Source organism: Nomascus leucogenys, chromosome 20, assembly GCF_006542625.1.
Source record: "Nomascus leucogenys isolate Asia chromosome 20, Asia_NLE_v1, whole genome shotgun sequence".
Taxonomy (NCBI): Eukaryota; Metazoa; Chordata; class Mammalia; order Primates; family Hylobatidae; genus Nomascus; species Nomascus leucogenys.
This window is the reverse complement of record NC_044400.1, coordinates 21653833-21672871: the sequence shown is the minus strand read 5'-3', so window position 1 is coordinate 21672871 and position 19039 is coordinate 21653833. Positions and strand designations below refer to the sequence as shown.

Sequence of the window (19039 nt, the reverse complement as noted above, 5' to 3'; positions counted from 1 at the left end):
TTTTGTATAAAAATATGTCATTTGTTTCCTTTGAAACTAAATCTGATCAACTCACCTTCATACAACCAGTCAGCAATCCCATTAAAAATTATTTCTTCTTTTCCAGAAGATGTCAGTCGCAATGAACTGCTCTTTATATCAGGTTGATAGTAGATATTATTTTCAAAAATATAAATCTGGATCAGGAAACATGTGAAACAAACAAAAAAACCAACAGGTTAGGATGCCTTTTGAAACTTTAATATTACAGAATGATCACTGAATAGCATGTTGTATTATTTACGGGCTTCAAGTTGTTTTTATTCAAAGCATATGTTTTTATTGCTTTCAATTATTAATGGCTTTTTCTGTTTTATTGTATCAATATCAAGTTGTCATTTGGAAATTCCATGGCACTTGGTATTGATACTTTTAAATCCATATTTTCAGCAACAATATTTCAACTACTTAATAATCTCTCTCCATAACACAAAATTGGTTTGGCTTTAAGATAACATTTTGCATTCTCAAGAGACTGATAACTGTAACTATAAGCCATTTTAGTAAAACCAACTGACTGTTTGAAGAGCTTCAATTTGGGGTCTTTACTTTTACAAAAGTGCATTTGGTGATCAATAAAATAATCTCTAGATAATCTCTCTGATTCTATCTAGCTCAGCTCACAGATTCACTGATGATAGAAATGATAATAAAATTCCTTTGAATTGATAAGTGGAACACAGCTTCCAGTGCACCAGTCTTGGCAACTCTTTTGTAAATAGTATGGCAATAATAATAACCTTGTAACTGAGAGTTCCAGAAAGAGTTTTAATTTGAACATAGCACAGTCTGCCAAAATAATATCAACAACAGCCCTAACAACAGGAACAACAGTGCAAACTAAACAACGTCAGAATGTGCCTATGATATAGATAATTCAGGATAAAATTATTTATAATTCACTTTACAATGTCTTGAATGCCAAATACTTGAAAGTGCTGACCCATGTGGTATTATAACCTTCCAGAGAACCATGTTTCTGTGGTTAGGGGAAGCAGAACATTGTCCAGGGCAAGCCAAATTGCTGTTTAGATCAAACATTCTACTAAGAAGGTGAAAGATGGCATAGGGCCCATGTATCCTAGCATGCTATAGAATTAATACACAATAGCAAATAGAGAAAACACAAGAACTTCCAAAACAATTGTCTGAATAATTACGAGGCCCCAGGTTTTAAATCTTGGTGTGCACAGTGACAAGAGCAATTTTAATATCTAGAACATTTCATGGATATTCTGTTTTAATTCTGGTGATTTAACAAGCATTTACAGCTGGGTGAATTTAATTATTAATTCCACCACTACAACAGGATCTTTTTTATATCACAGGTGAGAATCTCAATATCAGAGTAAGAATTTAAAAATAAATAAAAACAATGAAAGGAGGGCACTGCAGGGTGCTTAAAAGCATGGGCTTTATAGCCAGGCAGCCTAAATTTAAAATCCTAATGACCTTGATAGCATTCTTAACCTTTCTAAATCTCAGTCCTCTCCTTTATAAAATGTGAATAAGGCTCACACATATCTTAGAGATCTGTGGTGAAGAATAAATGAGATGATGAATGCAGAATAAATAACACATTGGGCTATTACTAAAAGCAGGGTGGACTGTACACAAGATAACCTGGTTCAGAATGTTAAGAGTTTTGGAGGCAACAAACTCGAAGTCAAAATGAAACCTCTACAGCTTTAGCTGATATGTAAATTATCCCAACGTTTTGTCTGGTAGAGTACACGTTATACTAGTTAAATATGTATTAGGAGTAGCAGCAGAATAGTAGCAGCAATAGTAGTATTAATCGTAGGAAGGCAAAGGACATGGAGGAGGAGAGAGCTATTCACAAATGATACTTATTGCTTCCACCTCAGTTAGAAAGTTCTCAGGTGCGACAATGAAATAAGAAATAAGCTTATTACTAAAATTATGTGGATCACACTTAGGAAAAGTTTGAGAACTACCTCTCAGTTTCCCTGACGCTGGATAGAAGTTGGATTTAATGACTTTCATGACCCCTGATAACTGAGAAAAAAATATGAACTTTGTTCTAGCCAACTAAAGCATAAGCTTTCCACCTTTCGAATACTACATCCTCTTGCTTTTCACAAACAGTATACAACGCAGGTGCACAATGTTTTCCTTACTTGGAGGAAATTCCTTTCCTGTACCTGAAACTTCTAGTAGGACTTGTGAGTCATAACAGCATAGATCATGCACACCTGGACTACTCAGAACATGTTGCTCTTATTAGGAGTGGAGGTGACCTCACCCAAAGTAATATGGTTCTAAATTCTCAGCTTTCTGAAGGGAATAAATCTAAGTCAAAATAATTAATAAAACCTCCACGACTTCAACAGATGTAAAAATTATCCAAAACTATTGACCAGTAATTACACTTATATTTGACAGATTGGATACTCAGAATCCATATGAAACTGACATCTGCTTCAATGTAGAAGAACAAGCAATATGGAATCAGAATTTTAATGCCATGCCACTGAAAGCTGTAATATGAGAGAATGTCCATAAGATGTTATCTTCAGTGGATAAAAAATAAGTAGTTATCTTCATGAAAGTGTGCATTTTTAATATCCTAATCCCTTTTCAATTATCAAAGTTTATCCTTGAGTTGTATTTGTTTCAAACAATAATTGAAAACTCTAACCACTAGTAACAATTTGAGAGCTGCAAGTATCCCAGGTATTGTCTGAGCACTCTGATGAAATTAAACTGGACCCAAAGGACAATCATCAAGGGCTGCATTTAGATTTAAATCACAATGAAAATATGATACACACTCATGCTATTTATCCTAATGTTATTGATTAAACTGTCATAATATTTTATACTATTATTTTCTTCAGTGAGTCGCCTGATATGGTTTAGATCTATGTCCCTGCCAAATCTCATTTTGAGATGTAATCGCTAGTGTTGGAGATGAGGCCTGGTGGGAGGTGTTTAGGTCATGGGCATGCATCCCTCACAGCTGGGTGCCGTCCTCATAATATGAGTGGGTTCATGTGAGATCTGGCTGTTTGAAAGTGTGTGGCATCCCACCACCTCATTCTGTCTTACTGCTTCTCTAGCCATGTGATATTCCTGCTCCTGCTTCACCTTCTGCCATGAGTAAACACCAGTGAGGCCTCCCCAGAAGCTGAGCAGATGTGTATGCCATGCTTGCACAACCTGCAGAAACTTGAATCACTTAAACCTCTTTTCTTTATAAATTACCCAGTCTCAGGTGTTTTTCTATAACAATGCAAGAACAAATACAACACCTAAGCAGCATAACAAATAAAAAGGGAAAGCTATTTGACCAGTTAACTCTTCAATTTGCAGAGCCAGCCAACTTCCCAGTTTTTCAAAATCAATAGTCTTACTCTACCCATAAAATAATTCAAAATGGGTAAAGTCACCATAAAAATAATAGAAGAACAATTGAAATACTATGTGCTGCATTATGTCAAGTTAGGAAATACGTAATAAATGTTTCAAGGAATATTCGAATCAATGTGTCAATGTTGCTCATTAACAAATGATTGGACCCAATATACATGACGGCTGGGCAGAAGTCTCTGAGTCAATTCTTAATTTGCCACCTTCTCTTCTGCCACAACTACCAGCAAATTCACCAGATGCTGGACACCTAGCAGCCTGGATTTCTGGGTGAAGAGCCATTAGGCAGATTCTCTCCACACTGACATACAACTTGTGATGAACATGTGGCAAGAAATGAAAATTTGATATTAAAGGTTATGAAGATCTTGAGTTTGAATGCAATTACAATGTAAATTAGCTTACCATGAGTGATTCAACCTGTGACAATGGCTGATACAAACTTACAATAGCACTCTCACAAAATTTTAGCCATCTTAAAAGAAAATAAAAACACAAAAGATACATAATTAAACATTAGACCTGTTTTAGCTGAAATATTACTGAAACGCTATTCTGCCTTCACTGATTTGAGTAATTTTCATGACAATTTTAAATTTGAAAATGGTGAATCATTCAAAAGTCTCCATGCATTATAATGGTTTGGAAAGTTCTGCAAAGTTACAGTGGAGTTGGGATAGTATTTGCATTCATTCTACCATGGCTTGCTTTCTGGGAAATAAAATTGTAATTAAGAAAGTATCCCAGATAATGCCTACTGGTGGCAGGGATGCAGTGAAAACTGTCCTTTTCTAATTTAGTTGTAAAATTATAATGTGTTATGGCGATCTGGGAATATAAAATGGCAATTGCAAACAAAACATATTCCATCTCACCAGCAATCCTAAACCTGGGACTTTTTTTTTTTTTTTTTTTTTTTTTTTTTAAAAGAAATACACCAACCTGTAGAGAACAATGAGCAGTGATGTTTATTTCAGCCAAAAGAAGAGCCAAAGTGAAAACTCATAGTAATTGTCAAAGAGTCAAGATGAAAACTCATCATAATTGAATGCCTGGATGGATTACTATTCATCCACACCATATAATAACATTCACGACTTGAAGAGAATAAATTTGTGCTTGGAAAAGAATAAAGTTGACTTGGAAAAATTCCACTGAGATCTTGTCAAGTGACAAAAGCAAGACAGAAAACCAAAGAAAAACAAAAACAACAAAGAATTCAATGTGAGCCCTTCTTTATACACCAGACAATGACAATACTAACATAAATTTATATTATCAGTAATCTCACCAACACATACACATTGGAGGTTGTCTGTTGGTACTCAGCCCTGCTCCTGCCCCTGTATGTTTTTTTATTACTGGGGGTGGTTAGAAAGTCTGAAATTTACATTTCTAAGACTTCCTTTCAAAATAGTCTTCTCAGCTTCTTTGCTAGTTGACTTCTAGTTACTTTCCGCAAAAAAAAGGAGAGCGCCACCAGTCAGAAACTGGAAGCATCTGGCAGTGGCTCTGGCACACCAGCTTCAGCAATAGTACCTCAGTGGCAGTGGTCATGGGAGTGTAAGCTCCGGGATCCTGCCTTGATAATGGCAACATGTGTTTATGGGTTCTGCATATCACCACTTCGGCCCCTCCAGCCTTTACAACTTTGTTTGTAACAATTATCTGTATTAAATCTCTTCTCTCTGAACCACTAGAGTAGTATCTGTTTTCCCATTTGGAAAACTTTACTGAAACAGTACAAAAATGTATGAATATAGTTGCTTGTACATTATAGCCAGGCACTGCATTACAATGTTTTGGTCAGTAACAGACCACGTACATGAGGGTGGTCAATGAGATTTTAATACTCTATTTTTGCTGTGTCTTTTCTACGTGTCTATATGTTTGATACAAAGATACATACCATTGTGTTGCAGTTGCCCAAAATACTCAGTACAGTAACATGATTCAGAGGTTTGTAGCTTAGGACCAATAAACTGTACCATATAGCCTATTCGTCGTAAGCTATACAAAATAGGTGTGTATAGATATACCCTCTGATGTTTGCACAATGACAAAATTGCCCAGCAACACATTTCTCAGAACATATCCCCATCAAGTGATATATGACTGTATTTTACAAATACATAAAAGCATGGGGAGACTATGGAAGGATCTGTGTTTGCCTTTTAATATGGGTGGATGTACAGTGGGGCACAGAAGTGGAAAGCAGGTAGTCAAACAGAAAAGGCTAGGAAAATATTTTAAAGACTTAAAAAAACTGTGTGGTAAGAACACAACATGAAATCTACCCTCTTAAATTTGTAAGTGTACAATGCATTATCACTGACTGTAGGTATAATGTTGTCCAGCTGATCTCTAGAGCTTACTAATCTCACTTGACGCAAATTCTGTGCCTGTTGATTAGTAACTTCCCATTTTCCCTTCTCCCTCAGCCCCTTGCAACCACCATTTCACTCTTAAATTCTATGTATTTGACTATTTTTGATTCCCCATAAAAGGGGAATCATGCAGTATTTGTCTTTCTGTGCCTGGCTTATTTCACTTAGCATAATGTCTTCAAGTTTCATCTATGTTGTTGCATATTGCACAATTTCCTTCTTTTTAAAGCCTGCATAGTATTCCATTGCATATATATAGCACATTATCCATTTATCTGTTGATGGACATTGAGACTGTTTCTACATCCTGGCTATTGTGAATAGTGCTGCAATGAACATAGGAGTGCTGATAACTCTTTGAGATTTCAATTTCAATTATTTCGAATAAATACCCAGAACTGGCACTGCTAGATCATAAGGCAGTTTTATTTTTAATTTGTTGAGGAACTTTCATGCTGTTTTCATATAGTACCTGGATTATTTTTCATACTGAACAGTGTATGAGAGTTCCAATTTCTCCATATTTTTACCAACACTTTTTTTTTTTAATAGCTGTCTTGACAGGTGTGAGGCAATATCTCATTGTGGTTTTGATTTGCATTTCCCTGATGATTAGTCACTATATTTATTGCTGTACATGACTTATACAAGTTTATGTATGTAAATTATACATGTTTATTTATGAATAAAGTACCAACATTAGTTTTTGTGATAATATACATATGATGATATGGTTGCTCTAAAGGTTAAGTTTGTACAAAACCATAGGGCAGCTTGAATGCTAGATCACATAGTTTGAATCTACTTTTTTCAGTTATTGACAAATGTAAATTTGTTATGACCCAAGAGTGTTTAATCAGCTTTAGGAAAATATTGGGGAAAATAATTGGTGATAGTTACAGAATAGGTGATGGACATGGGATACTGCTGGCAGAAGAATGATTCAGATATTCTGCCTAATAAGAATTATAATTGGCAAAATGGAGTCATGATTCCTAACACATGTCTTAAATGTATATGCCTAAAATGTTTGTGAATTTCAATGCCAATGTTTTAGTATCTCCCACTTGAATCCTAAGCTTCATCTTCCAGAGTCAATCACTGCAGCTCTTTTTAGCACTGGCTGCATATCTTTCAAAGCCTATGAAGTTCTCACCTTCTTTCCTGCCTAATAGAACTTGAACATTCCAGCAACCATATCCTCAGCTCCTTTTGGCTCCCAGCCCACCACCCATATTCCAGCCTTACCATGGCCCCTGACAAAACACTGGCTTCAAAATTTATCTGGAACCTTAGACCTTTTGTTTTATGAGGTAAAAATTTGATTTCATTTAATTTTTTAGTCATGCCAGTTTATCAATGTCTTTAAGAACACATCTTAGAAGAAACTAAATATTTGTCTTTAAACTTGATATAATATTGTTTGGGAAATAAATGAGACACATGGAAATTCTTCAGTGAAATAAAATCACTATTAGGTTTCTGTTTCACATAGAAACCTCCAGCATGCTATATTTTATTTCAATAAATAAAAAAGTATTATCATATAGACCATATTAAAACATGTAAGTACATTTACAGTTATTTTTTATCAGAGAAAGGTATTGTAAGAATAAGACACCTTGAATTCCATCATGTACATAAGATGTTGCAAAACCTTTATAATTGTTTAAAAAATATAAATTTTTGAAGTATTTAAGACATATTTTTAAATGGATCATTGAATATTGAAGAAAAGTTTCCTCCTCTAAGCAATATGCCCCATTTTAGTCTAGAAACCATTTGGAGGAATTACTCTTTAAAATCTTGATGTATAAATTGATAAATGAAAAGTGCTTATTTTGATTTATGTCACTTATATTCTTTTGGTAGTATGAGTGAATATAAGCAAACACACACACAAAATATTTTGGTATTATAATTAGAATGGCTAACATGAAAAGAGAGCCACTAATAAGTATTGTCAAGGATGTGAAGCAATTGGAACTCTCATGCACTGCTGGTGGGAGAATAAATTGGTACAATCAATTTGTCAATCCTTTTAACGGTTCTTACCAAAGCAGGGCGGAGGTCTGACTCAGCAACTCCACTCTAAGGTATATACCTAACGGAAACTTATATGGGTAGATAGATAGATTTCTGTATCTGTGCTTTCTGTATCCAAAGACACATACAAAAATGTTCTTGGTAATGCTATTTGTGATAGCCAATAATGATGTTACAAATCAGGATAATGATTATCCTTGTGGGTAAATATTTACTGGTAGGTGTCAGAATAGAGGTTTTTCAATTGTGTGAACAATGTTCTGTTTCTGCACTTGGCACCATGTACATGGAAGTGTTCATGAGGATCAGCTCTGTATATTTTGTTGCATGCACACTAATATAAACTTAAAGCAAAAGGAAAAATGTTATATAGAATATATAGTAGCATTTATACTTCATTAAGAATATTACCATAAAACTTTTATCAAAATTTGCTGAAAGCTATAATGCAGCATTCAACTTTACTTTTTATAAAATTCTGTTTCCGTAATTTGTCAATACACGATAAATTCTGTGTGTCCATTTATATAATGCAAAGCAAAGCTATGAGCACAAGTTAGTTTGATTACCTCTGACATTTTGGCCTTAAATAAATCTCTCTGTTGGTTATAAAGTACTGCTTTCATTTCTCTATGGGACCATCTCTGAGACATAGAACAACTCATTCAAATCACTCATGTCACCTTCGCATCAGTACCTGACATTCTAGAAATAGAATCACTATCAGGAAACTCTTATCCCTTGACATTTGCAATTATTCATATCAGGAAGCCCTTTCAAAGAGTTCTTATTTCTTAAAATCTTTTCAGCGCTTTATGCATTTTCAAAGAAATGAAATACGTCCCATTGTCTTAAATTCATAATTATGAAAGTCACTTACCAGTCCTAAAGGCTTATCTTTTAATCCATGCTTTTTAGGAGATAAATGGATACCAGACAAAAATTAGCAAAAAGACCAACTCCAATAAATGGAATATAAGAAATATAATAACAGACTTTCTCTTGGCTATGTCAGTTCATAAAACTTATTTAGCATAAGAGAAGACCTTGTGATAAATAAATCATTTTGGTAATTGAAAACATTAAGAAAAATATTTACAGGCCCCAAGAAATAAACTGGAACCCACAGGAGACAAACAGTCATCAATATCATAACTGTTATTTAAAAATCCCTTATGTGTCGATTTATGCAGGTCAAAGTGCTAGAAGACGGTTTTATCTAGTCATTGCATATCCATTTTCTTCTCTACCCAGCTTTCTCCTTTTTCACTTTTCCTTTACCACCCCATTGTCATGCCTTATTTTCCTTCTTCAAGCCCATTATCATAAAGCAAATACGTATCAGTTACCTCCTATGTGCTAGGCCCTGTGCTGAGCCTTGAGGTTTAAAGATTAAAAAAATACAAGATCTTATGTTCTAATGTGACTTTTCATTACAACCATACACAAATTAATACAGACATGGAGAATAAGGAAAAATAAAACCAATGGATGAGGGCATTAATTTAGGAGAAAATGTTACTGCCTAATATGACTGATTGCAATAGAACTCAAAATGGAAAATAAAAATAAAAGCACGATTTTTAGTAAAGAAAAAAATACAGAAAAAAAGAGATCTAAGAAATGTAGAGAGAGTCAATAGTGAATGAAATGACAACTATGTTATCTGCAAGATAACATTTTTCATGGTTCTGTAGAAAAATAAAATTTCTATCAGAGAGACATGAGATCTCATCCTGACAATGTCAATTGCTCTTTGTAATATTTGGGCAATTGTGTTACTTCATCTCTCTGAGTCTGTTTTCTCATTTGTAAAGATGCAATATTAATACTTCTCATGGCTGTCTACAGGTTTAAATAAACCAAAATCGGGTCACGGATATTGGTCAGTGTACCCGTACATAGATGTTTGATTTTTTTTTAATTACTGGAAGCTAGTAGTAAGTAATTTGCTACAAAAGATAAAAAATATAATTACAATTTAGAAAGAATCAAACATTTTTATCCAGTTACCCTGAAAATTAGTATATGCATTTAAAGATGGTAAATTAATCGCCACGCACCCATTTTCTCTATAGCAGCTACCTAGTATACATTTTTTTCCTCTTATTTGGCTACTCCACATCTGACTTCTCTTTCTATTTTGGGAGATCCTTGTATTATGTGAATACTGGTGGAAAGTACAACCCAGTCTTTAATCATAAGACAAAATCCAGATAAAATATCCTTAGGTCGTGCCCCCACCCAGGACCCTGAATTTTGAGACAATAAAACTGTAATTGAAAAATTATTCACAAGAGCAACAGCAGACCCTCAGTATCCAGCAAGGGTGGTGTGGTGCATGCCCATTAATGTGGCTTCCAGTTGCAGCATCCTAATCAGATTTTCCTGAACACATTCCTATGTTCAAAAATGTGTGGGCCCTCCTAACGCCTGTTCATTTTCCAGTCCTGAAATTCCAACTTTCTCTTTGATTCTGAGAACTTATAGATATATATACATATATATATTTTTTTGAGAGCTAACATTTTTTGGTTGCTTCTAAGCACTCACAAAAACCTAAGAAGTGGTTACAATTATCCTTTACAGATGAGGAAACTGAGGACAAAGACATTAAGTAACTTGCCCAAGTTTACACAGCCGGTAGGTAATGGTGAAACTCAACACAAATACAGGCAGCCTGGCTCCAAAGCCTGTCTTCTTATTTATTTATTTATTTATTTATTTATTTTATTATACTTTAAGTTTTAGGGTATATGTGCACAATGTGCAGGTTAGTTACACATGTATACATGTGCCATGTTGGTGTGCTGCACCCAGTAATATTTTTAATGAATTCATTTTCTCTTGAAGTAAGCCTGAGTCTATTTCTGTTGCTTACTACCAGGCATCCTAATTGGAAAGTGACATGCAACAGTTTAACCTTCAAAGCCTCGATGTTAAGAAAGTCCTTCACTGTCATTTCTGTTGGTAGTGAGCCGAATTAACTACTCTTTCTTCCCAGGTAGGTGTCCCTCCCTCTCATTCATCCAAAGATTAACAAAAGGGATCCTGCATGTGCATTTCAGCCTCTAACGTTAAAATAATTTGTTTTTACATTTGTATTGTAACTCTTTGTATTTCAAATGGGGATTCCCAAATTTTTATAAAAGATTCCATAAAGAAGAATGAGGGACACTAGAAGAAATTCTCATATGCTTATCAATGGGTTTGTGCCTAATGTTTTTCCAGTTTATGGGCATGCTGATAAGAAAACAAATTGAAAAATGCAGAAGGTGGAACTAGGCTTGGTTATCTCCCACGCACATTTTTCCCACAGCTTGACTTTTTATACTACTTCATAAAATTTCAAGGCATCTTTGGCCACAAATGAATAAATATTGTTTGTTTGTTTGTCTGTTTTTGCAATACAGAAACATCCAACTGTTTTTTTACTATATTCTTCAAACACAATGTATACCAGTAAAATAATCATAGAAAAGCGAACTTGGTTCCAAAATGCCCATGTCCAGAATTAATTTATTCCTGTTAGTATTCTTATGAACTTAAATTTAATTGAACCCATGATGACTGAGGATGAGAATCACTTAAATTCAAGCCTAACTTAGGATCTGCAATAAAAAGCAGTTAGAATACTTCCCTGAATCTTTTTCTCCCTGTGAGATTCTATAGAAATGGCTATCCCTTGAACTTCAGTTAATCTGTCTGTTACAATGGGATACAACTACATATTACCTATGATGTATACATAACTACATCACAATATACCTTAATAACTTTTAATTTGGGGGTGAAAAGCATGTCAAAAGGTATTCAACAGAGTAATTCCTAATTCTCAGTAATTCATGTTGGGTTGTTTGCAATAAATTATTCCCTGTTGTTCCTCTCTTCAGTTCTAACTGCATTTTCCAATATAACAAAACAGAAACTGTCTGCTAGTGTTTTCATTGATATTGTCCAATTCAACGACAACAACAATATTGTATTACTACACGTTCCACAAAGAAGAAAAACCAAATTCTTCAGGCTGAAATTACCAGCAAAGTATATGGTTTAGAATAGATCTCTTAATCCACCTAAAAGGCAGCTTCTGCCTTAGTGAACCGCATTCATTTGCCATTGCATAAATATGGATCAATGTCTGTATTTGTATTATTTGCTTGTTCATTGGAGAAGACATTGATACATAAAACAGAAAAGATACCTTGGTCAGAACAGCTAGGTAGGCTTCCTGGAAAAATAGCATTTTTGTCAAATGTTAATGCCAAATGATAATGCCAAATGATATTGTAAGTTTCATATCATTTAAAGAAACATGTAAATATATATTTGCTATTTGGGAGAAATAGTTTTAAAATGTATTAATAAAGAAAATGTAAAGATAAAAGAAAAAAGAAAAGTGTGCATGTATACAATTGTGTGGGTATGCACGGAGACGTGATGATTATACAGTTCACTCATTCCTATACAGTTTCACTGCAGTCCTAATGTGTCTGTGAAACAATAGCGACTAAGTCACAGCCCTTGTTGCTGAACAATTCTCAATTTAACATGAGAAGGATAAGGAAGAGCTAATAAATTACCAAATATGTTACGGTATGTTTATAATATAGTGAAGCATAAAGTGTTATTGGAATATGAGGGAAGGTCATGAAACAGTCTGAATCTGGTTGAGAGATGGGAGGGTCAAAAAAAGCCTTCAGATGAGGCATGGTATTTTAGCTGGGCCAACAAGTTCCAGTAGATTTTTCTTTTTCCTTTTTTTTTTTCTTTTGAGACGGAGTTTTGCTCTTGTTGCCCAGGCTGGAGTGCATTGGCGTGATCTTGGCTCACTGCAACCTCCGCCTCCTGGGTTCAAGTGATTCTCCTGCCTCAGCCTCCTAAGTAGCTGGGATTACAGGCATATGCCACCACGCCCAGCTAATTTTGTGTTTTTAGTAGAGACAGAGTTTCTCCATGTTGGTCAGGCTGGTCTTGAACTCCTGACCTCAGGTGATCCACCTCCTTCGGCCTCCCAAAGTGCTGGGATGACAGGCATGAGCCACTGAGCCCGGCTTTTTATAATTTTTTTTTTTTTTTTTTTTTGAGACAGAGTCTTGCTCTGTCTCCCAGGCTGGAGTGTGGTGGTGCGATCTTGCCTCACTCCTACCTCTGCCTCCCAGGTCAAGTGGTTCTCCAGCCTCAGCATCCCAAGTAGCTGGGACTAAAGGTGCCCGTCGCCATGCCTGGATAATTTTTGTATATTTTTAGTAGAAACGGAGTTTCACCATCTTGGCCAGGCTCATCTTGAACTCCTGACCTCGTCGTGATCCACCTGCCTTGGCCTCCCAAAGTGTTGGGATTATAGGCTTGAGCCAAGGCGCCTATCCAGTAGATTTTTCTAAGCAGAGAAAGGGCTATTCCAAGTAGAGAAACTAGTATGAGAAAAGGAAGATCAAGATGACACATGTTGAAAATACTGTGTATAGAAAGAATCCAAAGGAAAGAAAGGCAAATGTTAAGGCGAAGACATGTATGCTAGAGCAAGAGTGGGGTCAAGATACAAATGTAAAAGAATTATTGGAGAACAAGAGAGATGTAGGGAAAATGCACAGAGATAAGAGGGAGACAATTTCTTAAAAATTATTCACTGTTTACTTTGATTATTCTGAATAGTTCCACCTAAAAACTGGCTAGTACATTACTGGTCCAATTTTGGAGATACAATGATGGATAAAGAGTCAAGACATTTAAAAATCATGATCCTAAGATCTTTTGTTTTATTTTTAATTAATCTGGAAATTATTTTCTTTGCATTCTGCTCTAGTGGAAAAGCAGTAAGTGAATAGGATAGCAACAATCTCAACATTACTGTAATATAACCATTAAGGTAAAAGGATATCTCAAACTGAACCTCCAAACACCTTTCCCATATGAGTCTCCTACAGGTATTAATACAGTAAACAAACAACATGTGCTCAGTGAAAATGGACTGTTTTTCACATCAGACTTTGGTGGAAGGTGGGTGTGGTTCTGTGTGATACTTTAATATTAGAATAGACTAACCTGAAATGAATAGAAGCAGAAAAGCAGATGTTTAGACAGCTAGACTTTACAGGAAAGTCCAAATTCAGTCTTCAGTGATGACTCGGCATCAACTCTCGAAAAGATTTAACATGATTAAGGAGAAAATGAGCAGTGGACTTCTGGGGCAGGTGTCACCAGTGCATAAACATTCTGGCTTTATAAATGGATGATGGGATAAGAAGAGATTAAAAGAGATGATGGTTTGACATGAACTAACTTTCATAGAAGTCTCTCTGAAGAGACTTTTGAAATTCCTGAGAATGTAAAAGTAATTCAAAGAGGGGGAAAAAGGAGGAGGAAGACAAAAAGGAGGATAATGAGAACTGAGGAAGTGCACCCAGATTCTAAGTTATTTGCTCAGTCTCTCAGGCTGCAGTGCAAGTCTCCTGTCCAGAATCCTTCATCACATACTTCAAGAAATATGATGCTTTGTAATAGCATTTATTCTAGAACAAGGAGCTTCAATGAATCCCATCATCACAGCAACTAAGTCTCCGACACTAGGCTTAGTGACCCCCTTCCTCACACAGACAATATCACATAAATCTTTCATGCCGGCCGGGCGCGGTGGCTCACGCTTGTAATCCCAGCACTGTGGGAGGCCGAGGCGGGCGGATCACGAGGTCAGGAGATCAAGACCACGGTGAAACCCCGTCTCTACTAAAAATACAAAAAAATTAGCCGGGCGTGGTGGCGGGCGCCTGTAGTCCCAGCTACTTGGAGAGGCTGAGGCAGGGAATGGCGTGAACCCGGGAGGCGGAGCTTGCAGTGAGCCGAGATTGCGCCACTGCACTCCAGCCTGGGCGACAGAGCAAGACTCTGTCTCAAAAACAAAAAAAAAAAACTTTCATGCCATGTATTCCTGTTCACATCAGTCATCCCCAGATTGTAAGCCTGTTGCCACTAAAAATTGATCTTCCATCAATTTATCATTCCCATAATAATGTTCAATAATTCCTGGCTTTTTATCAATTCAGCATTCCAAAACCTTTAACTCTACATTCTAAAACTGTCACTCCATAACCAACCAACTTACCTCTACTCTCAATGCAATCTCTTCTGAGCGTTCCTTCTTCTTTGCCATAACTGACGTCTAGGTCTTCCTTGATGACTCAGTTTCCCAGCTGCCCTCTCTCATGACTGCTGCTTATCAACTCACATCTCAAGATGCTCATTGCTACCTATTGTTTTTTTAATTATTATTTTTTTTACATCAAAACTTTTCTACTTCTTCATAAAAAAATTATTCTCATATGAGGTTCATTCCAATCAGATTTACTACTTTTTGACTCCTCATTGTAGAAGAGTGATTTCCTAAAAAAAAATTCTAATAGGCATCATATCAAAAAAATGTGTTTTCATGGTCTAGAGTGGTGTTCAACACACTAGGGTACATAGGCAGAATCTAGTCTGTTCCTCTTTTTGTATAGCATGCAAAGTAAAAATGGTTTTTGTACACCAACATTTGCAACGGACTTGATGACCGGGAATACTTACATGCAACCCGCAAAAACATATTTCATTTTTTTCATTTGTAGGCTTGTATTACATAACATTGTACTTATTTTATTTTGAATAACTATAATAAAATTTTGTAGCAGTTTGATTTCTATCTTATTGTACAAGCACCTATATAACTTTGGTTTTGTCTCTTGTCTTACAAAGCCAAATATATGAGGCCGGGTGCGGGGGCTCACGCTTGTAATCCCAGCACTTTGGGAGGCCGAGGAGGGCGGATCACGAGGTCAGGAGATCGAGACCACGGTGAAACCCCGTCTCTACTAAAAATACAAAAAAAAAAAATTAGCCGGGCGTGGTGGCGGGCGCCTGTAGTCCCAGCTACTAGGAAAGGCTGAGGCAGGAGAATGGCGTGAACCTGGGAGGCGGAGCTTGCAGTGAGCCGAGATCGCGCCACTGCACTCCAGCCTGGGTGACAGAGCGAGACTCCATCTCAAAAAAAAAAAAAAAAAAAACAAAGCCAAATATATTTACTATATGATTCTTTACAGAAAAATGTTGCTGATCCCTAGTGTAGGGTAAAACAACTATTAAACATTGTGTTAAATAAAATTAGACAGTTTCTTTATATATATATATATATATATTTAATTCAGGACTCTTCAAAGCTATTTCTAAGTTCATTGCGAATGTTTGAGAACTAGGATACTATATTGTATTTTCTAAATTAGGGGTCCCCAACCCCCAGGCCATGGACCAGTCTGTGGCCTGTTAAGAACTGGGCTTCACAGCAGGAGGTGAAGCGTGGGCTTCATCTGTGCTTATAGCCACTCCCATCACTCACATTCCTGCTTGAGCTCCGCCTCCTGTCAGATCAGTGGTGGCATTAAGTTCTCATAGGAGTGCGAACCTTATTGTGAACCATGCATGTGAGCTATCTAGGTGGCATGCTCCTTGTGAAATCTAATTGTGTCAGTGTTTCCCATTACCCCCAGATGGGAGGAAAACAAGCTCAGGGCTCCTCCTGATTCTACATTATGGTGAGTTGTATAATTATTTCACTACATATTACAATGTTATAATCATAGTAATAAAGTGCACAATAAATGTAATGCTCTTAAATCTCCCAAAGCCATCCCTTCCCTGCCCCAGTCCATGGAAAAAAATTTGTCTTCTACAAAACCAGTGCCTGGTGCCAAAAAGGTTGAGAACTGCTGTCTTAAATGCATTAGACAATGATTCAAAAAGCAAAAATCAGACCATTTTATAGGCCCAATATTCTAGGCAAACCCTTAAAAATGCATTTTAAAGTATATCTTCTTACTTAGGTAAAAATGAACTAATATATGGATCACTATTTGTAACCTTAAGAACCAATTATTTTTACAGCTTTCAAATTGCATAACACGTGAAGATATGTGTCAACTCAATGTCAGCAAAGTCTAGTAATAAGAACAAACTCATCTTTAAGAAGTTATCTCTGATACCTTTATCTTCTCGGCCTCCTCACATTGCCTTGTTTCAATCAAAATCCACAAAAATCACTCTTATCCATATTATTTACCAACTAGGCATCTTTTTCACTCCCACATCTATATAGGATTAGCATTTCAAATCTCTATTCAAAGGACAGTCGTTTCAGTAGACTCCATCCCATGCCATCATCCTCCTCTTGAATAAATCCATCCTGAATACAACTGCTAGAGTAATTTTAAACTCCATTTTATGATGTATAAGAATCCAGGGTGACCCTCAATTTATAATCTCTGCAAATACATAGCCACTGTAGCATTGCAGGTTAACAAAGCCAACCCCATTCTTTATGTGTATCCCTCATTTTTCTCATCTTTAATTTCTCTAACAGTACTAACCAAATTTTCCCTAATAGTCTTTGCAAGTAACTTTTTTCTTTTGTAAGGTCTCTGTTTCTTTTCTGCAAATTGATGTATATAACTTTCAAACCTGAAATTAAGAAACTGTGGTTCTAAGACAGCAAATCCACTATTCATCCCCCTCACCCCATAAAAAAAAACATGTACTTACCTAGCTTTATCTGCATGTTATTATGCTATACGAATTTCAGTTTTGCCCAGAGTATTTCTTGACTTATCACCTCATGCTTCTAGATTTTAAATACCTCAGCAGTTGAGTTCTTTCATTTTTTTCCAACTGAATTCTCCAGAGTGACTAACACATTACAGATCCTCAAAGCAAACTTCTTATTCTTTAAAAATTCAAGTCCTGTTGCTTCTTTATGGAAATATTTTCCACATTTTATTAACTATATTATTGAAGGTTATGACCTTTGGGAGTAACACAGGCTACCAACAAAACAGGATTACTGAATAAATATTTTATTAACTGCATGATTAAAACTAGATTATCTACCAAGAGCATATATCTTAGGATTTAGGAATAAGAATAAAATAACCTCAAATTTTAAAAGCTCACAATGTTCTAGAAAAAAGTTGAAAAAATTTTAAGTCATTAATCATTTTGAAGGCATTTTATAGTGACTTGTTTCAACTTTTCAAATGTATGTGTAATCAAAATGTTAGAAAAAACATGAACTTTTTTATGAATCCATGATGCTACTATTGTTTGATGGAAATAAACTACCTCATTTACCACATACCCTTAAATTCTAAAATTATCAGGCAATCTGATTTTTATCAGTAACTAACAATTCAATGTGCCTTGTGAAAATTATTATTAAGGAAGATAACCTCATGTAAAATACAGAAATGTTACAAATGTATAATTTCCTTACTCCCTCACCATTTTTATCATTATAGTTGTCACACAACATACATACATACCTACCCTCATATTGCCATTTTTGCTTTTAACAGTAATATGTTTTATACAGAAATTAAGAGTAAATTTAGTGGTTTATGTTTACTCACATACTTAACGTTTCCAATGCTCTTCTTTCATTCCTGAAGATCCGAGTTCCCCTATGATATTATTCTTTCTCACTGAAGAGCATATTTTGTAGTGTGGGTCCCTTATTTTTCTTTAATAAGAAACTGTCTTTATTTCACTTTGATTCCCCATGGTTCTTAATGAGAAGTCTGTAAGCATTCTAATGTTGGTCCTAGTTATATGTTGTGTTGTGTCTCTGTTCACTTCCACATTTTCTCTTTATCTTTAGTTTTCAACAGTTTCACTAACATTTACTTTTGAGGGATTATCCTCGAATATATTGTGTTTGGAGTTCACTGAGCACCTTGAATATGTAAATTTGTGTTTTTTATTGCATTTTGGAATTTCTATCATTTTTTTCAGATATTTTTCCTGCTCCATTCTCTCCTTTTCTTCTGAGATTCCAAGCACCATCTGTCAGAGATTTGCAGTTTTCCTACAGGTCCCTAGGGGTCTGTTTTTTGATTGTTTGTTTTGTTTTGTTTTTCCCTCTTTTGTAAATTTCTTAATATTTTCAGATTAAATGTTGTGTATTGATCTGTGTGTCACAGACTCTGTTCTCTCTCATCTTCATTCTGCTCTTTATCCCATCCAATTTCTTTTTTATTTTAAATATTGTTTTGAAATTTTAAGTGTCCATTTTCTTCTTTTTAATATTCTTCATGTATCTGCCTATGAAAGGTAGGATATATAAGATATATAAATATATCAATAGATTTAAGATA

The 19039-nt window shown here is 35.5% G+C and overlaps 1 protein-coding gene across 1 annotated transcript in view; it reads right to left on the bottom strand.

The window, feature by feature from the left end:
• DPP10 (dipeptidyl peptidase like 10) overlaps positions 1 to 19039 on the bottom strand; it is a 731390-nt gene that overhangs the window by 150154 nt on the left and 562197 nt on the right. The window contains exon 8 of the mRNA XM_003275193.3: positions 56 to 176. Within this exon, the coding sequence (XP_003275241.1) occupies positions 56 to 176 (121 nt within the window). The remainder of the gene's footprint in view (positions 1 to 55; positions 177 to 19039) is intronic.